This window comes from Chlorocebus sabaeus, chromosome 6 (genome assembly GCF_047675955.1).
Source record: "Chlorocebus sabaeus isolate Y175 chromosome 6, mChlSab1.0.hap1, whole genome shotgun sequence".
NCBI lineage: Eukaryota > Metazoa > Chordata > Mammalia > Primates > Cercopithecidae > Chlorocebus > Chlorocebus sabaeus.
The window spans coordinates 23,937,533-23,950,177 of record NC_132909.1 but is presented as its reverse complement, the minus strand read 5'-3'; the positions used below and the strand labels follow the sequence as shown (position 1 = coordinate 23,950,177).

The 12,645-nt window shown below is 43.3% G+C and overlaps 1 protein-coding gene across 1 annotated transcript in view; it reads left to right on the top strand.

The window, feature by feature from the left end:
- ZNF30 (zinc finger protein 30) overlaps positions 1–12,353 on the top strand; it is a 119,480-nt gene extending 107,127 nt beyond the window's left edge. Inside the window, 2 exon segments of the mRNA XM_073016654.1 lie at positions 88–99; positions 10,793–12,353. Coding sequence (XP_072872755.1) covers positions 88–99; positions 10,793–11,641 — 861 coding nt within the window. The 3' untranslated portion in view covers positions 11,642–12,353.
- The last annotated feature ends 292 nt before the right edge of the window (positions 12,354–12,645 follow it).

Genomic DNA, 12,645 nt, shown 5'->3' with positions numbered 1-12,645 from the left:
CTGCATGTTCTACACACATATCCCAGAACTTAAAGTAAAATAAAAAATTTAAAAAACAATTTTTATAAAATAATATTAGGCTTATAGAAAAGTTGGAAAGTTGTACTAAGAGTTTTCATATACCCTTCAACCCGGATTCTCCAAATGAAGAGAGAAAACTCTTTTACCTTCCCTTAAGGCTTATGCCCTGTACCTAATCACACTCACCTGCCTCCCTCCCTGATTAATCACCTCTAGCCACTTCAAACTTTGCCAGACATCCCATATTCTCACTCCCAGTCTTACCTGCTCTTCTCAAATCAGCCTGCTATGCTTATGGACACCTGCTGGTTATTTTGGGGTTCTCAGGTCTGTCAGACACCCCACATTGTCCCCCTCTGCTTTTTCCTGCACAGATGCCTAAACCACACAAGTCTTAGCTGTAATATTTTGTCTCTGTCTGCTAGAATTTTGCCATTTTGAGGGTACCTCTTCCTGTAGTTTTGTTGTATATGTTATCTGTAGTTTTTTTGTCTGTTTGTTTGTTGTTGTTTTTTTACAGTTTTGCTATCCTGTTTGCTCTGTTTTTATGGGGGTATTTGTTTAAATTCAAAAACAATGCTACCATTTCCACCATTGTGGTAGTCTGTTTTCACACTGCTGATAAAGATATACCTGAGACTGGGTAATTTATAAAGAAAAAGAGGTTTAACAGACTCACAGTTCCATGTGGCTGAGGAGGCCTCACAATCATGGCGGAAGGCAAAAGGCATGTCTTACATGGCAGCAGACAAGAGAGAATGAGGACCAAGTGACAGGGGTTTCCCCTTAGAAAGCCATCAGCTCTCATGAGACTTATTCACTACCGTGAGAACAGTATGGGGGAAACTGCCCCCATGATTCAGTTATCTCCCACCAGATCCCTCCCACAACACGTGAGAATTAGGAGAGCTACAACTCAAGATGCAATTTGGGTGGAGACACAGCCAAACCCTATCAACCATCATCCTAGTTGATGTTTTTAGATAATTACTGCAGGTATTTGTAGTGGGTAGTCTGAATGGGGGCAAGAGCAATGCAAGCTGGGGTTCTGAGTGGTTTGTGGTTTGGATTAGGATGTTAGTGGTGGACAGTGGTGAGAAGGCAGGGTGTTCATCATACATTTTTAATGTAAAACCCACAACATGTAGGTGGATTGTAAATGGATATGGAGGCGAAGAGGGAAATCAAGAAGGATCAACAGGTTTGGACTTGAGCAGCTGAATGGGGGTACAGTCATGTGAGATGGTAAAGAGGGAAGGGCAGGTTGAAGGGCATACCTAAAGGTGTCTGCTTTCCATATGTTAAGTTGGAGATGACTACTAGTGATCCAAGCAAAGATGCTGAGTGGGCTGTGGAATATGCAAGTCTGGAGCTCAGGGAGAGTTTAGGCTTACACATGAGAACTTGGGATGCAGCTGTGCCTGGTGGCTCATGCCTGGAATCCCAGCGCTTTGGGAGGCCAAGTTGGGAGGGTTACTTGAGCCCAGGAGTTGGAGACCAGCCTGGGCAACACAGGGATATCCCATCTCTACCTAAAATGTACAAATTAGCCATGCGTGGTGGTATACACTGGTAGTCCCAGCTACTTGGGAGGCTGAGGCAGGAGGATGGCTTGAGCTCAGGAAGTCAAGGCTGCAGTGAGCTATGATCACACCACTGTATTCTAGCCTGAGCAACAGAGAAAAACTCTGTCTCAAAATAAATAAATAAAAATAAAAATTGGGATTCATTGGCATTTGGCTGCTATTTAAAGCCATGGCACTGGCTGAGGTCCCCTAGAGAGTCAGTGCAGGTAGTGACTATTCTTTTTTTTTTTTTTTTTTTTTTTTTTGAGACAAAGTTTCACTCTTGTCATCCAGGCTGGAATGCAGTGATGCAATCTCAGCTCACTGCAACCTCTACCTCCTGGGTTAAAGTGATTCTCCTGCCTCAGCCTCCTGAGTGGCTGGGATTACAGGTGCCTGCCACCAAGCCTTACTAATTTTTTATATTTTTAGTAGAGATGGGGTTTCATCATGTTGCCCATCATGTTGCCCAGGCTGGTCTTGAACTCCTGACCTCAGGTGATCCATCTGCCTTGGCCTCCCAAAGTGCAGGGATTACAGGCGTGAGCTACTGCACCCAGCCAGTAGTGGCTACTCTTAACATTTAGAGGTCTTCTAGAGGAGGCTGCAAAAGAGACTGCCTCTTTTAAGGTAGAATTAAAACCAGAAAGTGGTGCCACCAAAGACAAATGAAGAAAGTGTTTCAAGATAGAAGAGTAGGCCAGACACAGTGGCTTCTTCCTATAATCTCAACACTTTGGGAGGCCAAGGCAGGGGGAATCACTTCAAGCCAGGAGTTCAAGACCAGCCTGGGCAACATAGCAGGACCCCCATCTCTACAAAGAGTTTAAAAATTAGCCAGGCATAGAGTCATGCCCCTGTAATCCTAGCTACTCATGAGGCTGATGCAGGAAAACTGCTTGAGCCTAGGAGTTTGAGGCTGCAGTGAGCTATGATCACATCACTGCATTCCAGCCTGGGCAACAGAGCAAGACCGCATCTCTTAAAAAGAAAAAAAAAAAGATAGAAGAACGATCATCTGAAAAGTGAACTAAGCTAAGCAGTGATGAGAATTGACCACAATAGATATATATTTTTTCAAGACAGAGTGCCACTCTTGTCGCCCAGGCTGGAGTGTAGTGGCACAATCTTGGCACACTGCAACCTCCGCCTCCAAAGTTCAAGTGATTCTCCTGCCTCAGCCTCTTGAGTAGCTGGGATTACAGGCGCCTGCCACGATGCTTGGCTAATTTTTGTAATTTTAGTAGAGGTGGGGTTTCATCATGTTGGCCAGGCTGGTCTCAATCTTCTGACCTCAGGTGATCCACCCACCTCGGCCTCCCAAAGTGCTGGGATTACAGGTGTGAGCCATGGCTCCCAGTCTGACCACAATATTTAGCCTTGCTAAAGGAAATTTTCAGGGGCATCTAGGGGTGAAAGCCTGACTGGTCTGGTAAAAACAGAATGGGAGACAAGCCAGTGCCAAGAATGAGCACAGCAGTCCTCTTGAGGCATTTGGTTCTGAAGAGACGGAAAAAAAAAAAAAAGAAAGAAAGAAGGTCACATTCTGAAGTACTGCGTGGACAGGACTTTGGGGGACACTATTCAAACCAATACACCTTGTATCCTACCAGTCTCCTTATATTCCTTGGAGGATTTTCTTTTTTGTTTTTTATAATATTGCTTAATATCTGGAAGTATTATACCCCTCTTAAAAGTCTGAATTTGGGAACTTTTTTTTGCATTTTGCCAACTGAGTTAAAAACTCCGTAACAAGGCCGGGCGTGGTGGCTCAAGCCTGTAATCCCAGGACTTTGGGAGGCCGAGACGGGCGGATCACGAGGTCAGGAGATCGAGACCATCCTGGCTAACCCGGTGAAATCCCGTCTCTACTAAAAAAAATACAGAAAAAACTAGCCGGGCAAGGTGGCAGGTGCCTGTAGTCTCAGCTACTCGGGAGGCTGAGGCAGGAGAATGGCGTGAACCCGGGAGGCGGAGCTTGCAGTGAGCTGAGATCCGGCCACTGCACTCCAGCCTGGGCGACAGAGCGAGACTCCGTCTCAAAAAAAAAAACAAAAAAAACTCCATAACAATCTTCACCAAGATTCACTAGTCCTTAATAATTTACCACTTTGCTCTATATCTGTATATACAAAATTTTTTTGCTGTACCATTTAAGTAAGATGTACAATTACAAGACTTTATTCCTAAATACTCCAGAAGGTACTAAGAATTAAGGATATGATTCAAACACACAAAAGACCATTTCACCTGCAGTGCCCACCGGAGGTTCATCTTAGGCTCAACTGCACATTCAGACTAAGACTGCCTGTGGTTGTCTTGGCTCCATCTGTTCCGCAGCAGGAACCCCAGCTTGCCGGCAGGGCAGCCTCACCTGTTCTGTCAGGCTGCATCCTTACAGTGGTTCACACGGGATACACTCGCATAGCCATCCAAAAGTAAGGCGCAGATAGACGAGACACACACCAGGTGAGTTTGCGAGCTGCCACAACTTAAAGAAGATACAAGCATTTCACAGAACTCAGTACCCGTAGCAATTCCATGGGCATGGTTTCCAGGGTCCCCACAGAAGACATGCCATTTAAAAGAGATTCTACATTTAGGGAAGCTCAGAGTATGGAGTTCTCATCAGGTACTTATAGAGTTCCACTCAGTCCACATGCAACTTACCTATCAGTGTCTCCTCTTCCCTCCCCTCCCCTCCCCTCCCCTCCCCTGCCCTCTCCTCCCCTCCCCTGCCCTCCTCTCCCCTCCCCTCCCCTGCACTCCTCTCCCCTCCCCTCCCCTGCCCTCCTCTCCCCTTCCCTCCCGTCTCCTCTCCTCTCCTCTCTTCGTTTCAGATGGAGTCTTGCTCTGTCGCCCAGGCTGGAGTGCAGTGGCGCAATCTCAGCTCACTGCAACGTCTGCCTCCCAGGTTCAAGAAATTCTCCTGCCTTAGCCTCCAGAGTACCTGGGATTACAGGCATACACCACCACACCAGATAATTTTGTATTTTTAATAGAGACAGGGTTTCACCATGTTGGCCAGGCTGGTCTTGAACTCCTGACCTCAAGTGATCCACCCGCCTCGGCCTCCCAAAGTGCTGGGATTACAGGGGTGAGCCACTACACCCAGCCAGTGTCTTTATTTTTAAAAATAAATAATGTGGGGCCGGGCGCGGTGGCTCAAGCCTGTAATCCCAGCACTTTGGGAGGCCGAGACAGGCGGATCACGAGGTCAGGAGATCAAGACCATCCTGGCTAACACGGTGAAACCCCGTCTCTACCAAAAAAAATACAAAAAACTAGCTGGGCGAGGTGGCGGGCGCCTGTCGTCCCAGCTACGCGGGAGGCTGAGGCAGGAGAATGGCGTGAACCCGGGCGGAGCTTGCAGTGAGCTGAGATTCGACCACTGCACTCCAGCCTGGGCAACAGAGCGAGACTCCGTCTCAAAAAAAATAAATAAATAAAATAAATAAATAAATAATGTGGATTAGTAAGACAATGCACCAGGTATCCTTTTGTCATCTAGAACAGCACTTCCAATAGAAATATGATGCAAGCCACAAATATAATTTTAAAATTTCTAGTAGCCACATTTATTAATAAAAAGGAAAAGGAAGATGGTAAAGTTAATTTTAATAACATATTTCATTTCAGTATATTCCAAATATCATTTTAATACATAATCACTATATAATTATTTTCCTTTTAGTAAGTCATTGAGATCTGGTGTGGATGTTTCACAGAACATCTCAATTTGGTCTAGGCCTGTGGCTCGTGGGCCCCAGACGAGGCAGTGAAGGTCTAGAATGCTGCTTCCTTTATTTTCACATTTATCTTCTGATTTGTCTGATATTTATCACATGTCTTCCTTTGTCAGCTTGCTAATCTTTGTTCCTATGGGTAGATAATGAAATTTTTGAATTCTCAACAGTGTTCAATAAAAGTTAAATTTTCTTTTTTTTTTTTTTTTTTTGGAGACAGAGTCTTGTTCTGTCACCAAGGCTGGAGTGCAGTGGTGTGATCTCAGCTCACTGCAACCTTCACCTCCCAGGTTCAAGCAATTCTTCTGCCCCAGCCTCCCCAGTAGCTGGGACTACAGGCACCTACCACCACACCTGGCTGTTTTTTTTTTTTTTTGACAGAGTCTTGCACTGTCACTCAGGCTAGACTACAGTGGCATAATCTCAGCACATTGCAACCTCTGCCTCTCGGGTTCAAGCGATTCTCCTGCCTCAGCCTCCTGAGTAGCTGGGATTACAGGCGCCCATCACCATACCAAGCTAATTTTTGTATTTTTAGTAGAGACGGGGTTTCACCATGTTGGCCAGGCTGGTCTCGAACTCCTGACCTGGTGATCCACCCTCCTCGGCCTCCCAAAGTGCTAGGATTACAGGCGTGAACCACCGTGTCCTGTCTAACTTTTATATTTTTAGTAGAAACGGGGTTTCACCATGTTGGCCAGGCTGGTCTCAAACTCCTGCCCTCAACTGATCCACCCTCTTTGGCTTCCCAAAGGGCTGGGATTACTGGCGTAAGCCACCGTGCCTAGCCTAAAAGCTAATTTTTTTAAAAAAAGATATGCAGGTGATGTGTCCAGACTTTTTTCAAGCTTTCAAAGGCACTGCAGGTTTTTGAGCAACACAGTAAGGATATGGAAGGATGGTTCAGCGTTGATTTATTTCACTACTGCATCATCTTTCTAGGCAGTGTCATCATTCATCCACTTTCTTATTTAGTCTTTCTGTTTTCACATGCTTGGGCATAATTGACAAATAATGATGAAATAACTCTCAGGATGATGAGACAGAAAAATGTTCCCAGGAAACTTATTCTTACACATGATTCTTACTGGAATAAATAAGATTACTGTCTCATAGTAGATTGTAGTTTTATAAAAAGGTGTAGTACAGCTCTAATTATAAAATTGCATGAAATTTAGTGTATTTTGAAAATAAGTAAATTTTCTCTTTGTTCTTTTGAAGGCCTTTAAGAAAGACTAAAAGTCATGAAATACTAATTCTTAGAAATAGAACTGCTTGAAAAAGAAACTCAAAAACTAAAAATTGATCCCGTGGGCCCTGAGAGAATATTGAAGGTTAAGACAGGTTCAGGGAGGTATGCTGGTCTCAGTTTTCTTTAGTGATAGGGAATTTCATTTTTTCAGAGATAGGGAATTTCATTGATTTCTGTTCTCAATGTCCCCCATCTCCTTTTTGGTCATGCTTCAGCCTTGTCTGTAAAATAGGCTATTATCTTCTTGGGACCATGATTATCCAAATGTACACAACTATGTCATTTCAACCTCCAAAAGTTTTTTTTCTATTCTTTTATTTAGAGTATCATTTGGAGTTGAACATGATGGCACACACCTGTAATCCCAGCTCTTTGGGAGGGCGAGACAGGCAGATCACCTCAGGTCAGGAGTTTGACACCAGCCTGGCCAACATGGTGAAATGTCTCTACTAAAAATACAAAACTTAGCTGGGCATGGTGGTGCATGCCTGTAATCCCAGCTACTCGAGAGGCTGAGGCAGGAGAATCACTTGAACCAGGGAGGTGGAGGTTGCAGTAAGCTGAGATAGCCACACCGCACTCCAGCCTGGGTGACAGAGCGAGACTCTATCTTAAAAAAAAAAACAAACAGGCCAAGCGCGGTGGCTCACGCCTGTAATCTCAGCAGTTTGAGAGGCCAAGGCGGACGGATCACGAGGTCACGAGATCAAGACCATCCTGGCCAACATGGGGAAACCCCGTCTCTACTAAAAATACAAAAAACTAGCCAGGCGTGGTGGCAGAAGCCTGTAGTCCCAGCTACTCGGGAGGCTGAGGCAGGAGAATGGCGTGAATCCAGGAGGTGGAGCTTGCAATGAGCTGAGATCGTGCCACTGCACTCCAGCCTGGGCGACAGAGCAAGACTCCGTCTCAAAAAAAAAAAATTGAGTATCATTTGGATCATTTGATGAGAAAATGGTTGCACAATAGCATTTATGACTCTAGGCATTTGAACCCTAGAGTATAGACAAATCCTAAGAGAATGGTTACGGTCAGAATTTATAGTTCACTTCTAAGCCAGGATCAAAGACCCAAATGCAACCACATGGACAGATCCCATCCCTAAGCCAAAGAGCCTACAGAACCAGATATAGAAGAATTATCCCAATTATCTAATTTCGTGATTTCTTATTTCTTTCCTAAATCATTTTAGAGTTTTTAAAGATTTCAGAGGTCTTTAAAGATGTGAGTACAACATTCTTCTCATAAGAATAATGTTTCTTGCTTGGAAGGCAAGGTACTTTTTCTAAACAATGTATTTTGAACCAGTTGCCTATCCAGTTTCATGGACATGAATTTGTGTCTTTGTGACATTGTCCAGATCTGTTATCTGGATTACAGTGCGAATATGGTTCTCCCCATTTTGAGGGTCCTTTTGTGTAGCCTGACATTAAAAGGCTCGGAGGTAGAAGAAAACAGTCCAAAGTTCTCTTTCAGTGGTGACTGAAGTTTTGTTTTGTTTTGTTTTGTTTTTGAGATGGAGTCTCACTCTGTTGCCCAGGCTGGAGTGCAATGGCATGATCTCGGCTCACTGCAGCCTCCACCTCCTGGGTTTAAGTGATTCTTCTGCCTCAGCCTCCCGAGTAGCTGGGATTACAAGTTCCTGCCACCATGCCCAGCTAATTTTTGTATTTTTAGTATAGACAGGGTTTCGCCATGTTGGCCAGGCTGGTCTTGAACTCCTGACCTCATGATCTGCCCGCCAGTTTCCCAAAGTGCTGGGATTGCAGGTGTAAGCCACTGCACACAGCCTGACTGAAGTTTTTTGACACAAACTAAGGTCCAGTTTCTCTCCTCTTTGAATTAAGTTATCTAAAGGTTTCTTTTTCTGACAAGGGGGATGAATGGGCCACAGTGATCCTAGGAGATAACAGGAACCATCCTAAAGGCAGGTATTGAGTTCAGTGAGATAACATCTAATCCAATTTTGCAGTTGGTTTTTGTGTACAAACCCAGTGCTTTAATGGCCACCCTGGTGATCTCGTCCTATGGGCTTATCAAATAATATGGTAACATTTTAAAAGGTGGTAAACAGTTTTGTCTGAATATATCAAAGGAGGCAATGTGTATCTTATCAGGAGACATCTAACGTCTGGCTGTGCTCCTCATTAAAAGACTGTCTACTAGATTACAGTGATAATGGTCCAAGCCTACATTATTGAGTTACATGTCTCTCCTTGTGACTAAACAATAATCTGTGTGATCTTACTTTATTCTCAAGGAGTATGCATTTCTTCAGTTTAGCAATATGTCTTGTCATGGTTTTAACAACAAATGATAATTGTCATTGGAATTATAAAATATCATTCTTTGTATGGAGATATTTTATTACTATTATTTCTTTTGTATAGGAGGCTGGACTCAGTGGCTCATGCCTGTAATCCCAGGACTTGGGAGGTGAGGTGGGAGGATGACTTGAGCCTAGGGGTTGGAGACCAGTCTGGGCAATGTGACGAGACCCCATCTCTATAAAAATTACAAAAACATTAGCTGGGCGTGGCGGCACATACCTGTAGTCCCAGCTACCCAGGAGGCTGAGGTAGGAGGGAATCACCTGAGCCTGGGAGTTTGAGGCTGCATTGAGCTGTGGTTGTGCCACTGCACTCCAGCCTGGGCAAGAGTGAGATCCTGTCTCAAAAAAGAAAAAAAGAAAAAGAAAACCAGTAGGAAACCAAGGAATGAAGTGCTGGAAAATAAAGACATGGACATCCTTAGACCAAGTTAGCAGTTTACCATATTCCTGATAAAGTGACATTTTATTTTAAACACGGATAGGATAAGAAAGCTCCAGTCTACAAACAAAACATGCCAGAAGATTTTTAGGCAATGATGCCACCTGCACATGGAACCAAAAGGTGAGAAAATTTGTAAGAACGTCAAGGTGCTAAAAGGGGGAAATTAGGTCAGTATGGGACAGAGGGAGCTGTGTCTTGATATGAGGTGTGAGAGGTGAACAGGGACCATATTATTTGTGGAAAGATACATGGATTTTAATGTAAGTGCCACAAGAAACCCCCAGAAGGAACAATAAAATATGGATTATAAAAATTTCATCTGCATCAGAAACATTTGTTAGAAAGGTTGACAGTATTGATGCCCAGGAACTTCCCCTATATCTGATTCAGAGGGCCTGGATGCTGCTTGAACATCCATTTTTTAACAGGCTCTTCAAAGATTTTTATGCACACCTAAATAAAAACTGTGTCACTAATCACCAACCTCACTATTTTACATAAACACTTGTTAATCTCTATATTCCTTCTGTTTTTTGAATTTCATAATGGTATTTTAATATTACTGAGCTATTTATTTCTAGTTAGTGTTATTTTCAGTTTTTCTCTTTTCTTCCCTAGAATTTTTTTCATATAGAACAATAAGATATTTTAAAAATTTTTCTTTCAGATTTGCAGTTGGAAGATGATACAATTGGCCGTAAAGAAATGCTCCCCTCTGAAAACTGTCCATCTTTTGCCCCACATCAGAAAATTAGTAGACAGAAACCACATGAATGTCGGGAATATGGAAAGACTCTTTGGCAAGACTCAAAGCCTGTTCAACATGAAAGAATACATAGTAATGAAAAACCCAACAGATGTAAAGAATGTGGGAAGAATTTTAGTAATGGACATCAACTCACCATACATCAGAGATTGCATGTTGATGAGAAACCCTACAAATGTGAGAAATGTGGGAAGGCCTTTATCAGAGGTTCAGCCTTTGTTAAGCATAGGAGAATTCACACTGATGAGAAGTCACTCAAATGTAAGCGATGTGAAAAGACTTTTAGCGGTAACTATCAACTTACAGTACATGAGAGTATTCATACTGGGAAGAAACCATATGAGTGTGGGGAATGTGGGAAAGCTTTTCTAGCATATGGAAAGCTTACCCGGCATCAGAGTATTCACACTGGTGAAAAACCCTTTGTGTGTGAGGAGTGTGGGAAGGCCTTCAGTACCTTTTCATACCTGATTCAACATCAGCGAATTCATACTGGTGAAAAACCCTATGAATGCAAAGAATGTGGGAAGGCCTTTAGTACTAGCTCACCCCTTGCTAAGCATCAGAGAATTCATACTGGCGAGAAACCCTATGAATGTAAGGAGTGTGGGAAGGCTTTCACTGTGTATGGACAGCTTACTTGACATCAGAGTATTCATACTGGTGAGAAGCCTTTTGAATGTAAGGAATGTGGAAAGGCCTTTAGACTTAGTTCCTTCCTTCATGCACATCAGCGAATTCACGCAGGGATAAAGCCCTACAGATGCAAGGAATGTGGGAAGACCTTCAGTCGTGCCTCGTATCTTGTTCAACATGGAAGACTTCACACTGGTGAGAGGCCCTATGAATGTAAGGAGTGTGGCAAGGCCTTTAGTACTGGCTCATACCTTGTTCAGCATCAGAGGATTCATACTGGGGAGAAACCCTATGAATGTAAGGAATGTGGCAAAGCCTTTATTAGTCGCCATCAGCTTACTGTACATCAAAGGGTTCATACTGGAGAGAAACCCTATGAGTGTAAGGAATGTGGCAAGGCCTTCAGAGTGCACGTACATCTCACACAGCATCGGAAAATTCATACTGATGTAAAGCCCTATGAATGTAAGGAATGTGGAAAGACTTTTAGTCGAGCTTCGTACCTTGTACAACATGGCAGAATCCATACTGGTAAGAAGCCCTATGAGTGTAAGGAGTGTGGCAAGGCCTTCAGTTCTGGCTCATACCTTGTTCAGCATCAAAGAATTCATACTGGGGAGAAACCCTATGAATGTAACAAATGTGGGAAAGCCTTTACCGTTTATGGACAACTTATTGGACATCAGAGTGTTCACACTGGTGAGAAACCTTTTGAATGTAAGGAATGTGGGAAGGCCTTTAGACTTAATTCATTCCTTACCGAACATCAGCGAGTACACACTGGTGAGAAACCCTTTAAATGTAAAATATGTGGGAAGACCTTTAGATACAGTTCAGCCCTTAAAGTGCATCTGAGAAAGCATACGGGTGTTATACCCTAAGAGTTTGAGGAATGTGGGAAGTGCTTCGTGTATGGCTCAAACATTGTTGAACATCAGGGAATTTATGCTGGTAGGAAACTTTCAAATGTGAAGAATATTGGCAGGCGTATTCTCATCTTATAATTCATAATATAATTCAGAAAACATAAGAATCTTCATTTAATTTTTAATCTTTAATTTACCATTAAAAGACTTTAAGGCCAGGTGTGGTGGCTCATGCCTATAATCCCAGCACTTTGGGAGGCTGAGGCGGGTGGATCACCTGAGGTAGGAAGTTTGAGACCAATATGGAGAAATGCCATCTCTACTAAAAATACAAAATTAGCCCGGTGTGGTGGTGCATGCCTGTAATCCCAGCTACTCAGGAGGCTGAGGCAGGAGAATCACTTGAACCTGGGAGGCGGAGGTTGCGGTGAGCCGAGACCATGCCATTGCATTCCAGCCTGGGCAACAAAACTGAAACTCCGTCTCAAAAAAAAAAAAAAAAAAAAAAAAAAAGACTTTAAAACAAGGTAAAATGTGATTGTAGCAGGTAAACTCTAAAAAGAACCCCAAATCTCTACTTCCTGGAATTCTTACCCTTGGGTACCCCTCGCACATTTTACAAGGGTTGATCTGTAAAGCCCATATAAAACAGAAAAAGTGAGGACATATAACTTCCAATTTTAGGTTATCAAGGACACTGGTCTCCTTGGATAGACTCTCCTGCTCTTGGATCACTTTCTATGTTTGAAAGAATCCATGTGATGAGCATCCCTATGGAGAGACCCATGTGGCAAGGAACTAAAGCTTCCTGTCAACTGCCATAGAAAAGAGATTAGAATTGAATCTTCCAGCCTCTAGCAAGTCTCCCGAGACTGTAGCTCCAGAGACAGCTTAACTGCAATTTCATGGGGGATTCTCAACCCAGACCTACCTAAGCTGCCCCCGGATTAATATAATAATCTAAAATATGTAAACAAATGTAGAGTGACAGAAAGCAGATCAGTGGTTTCCTAAAGATG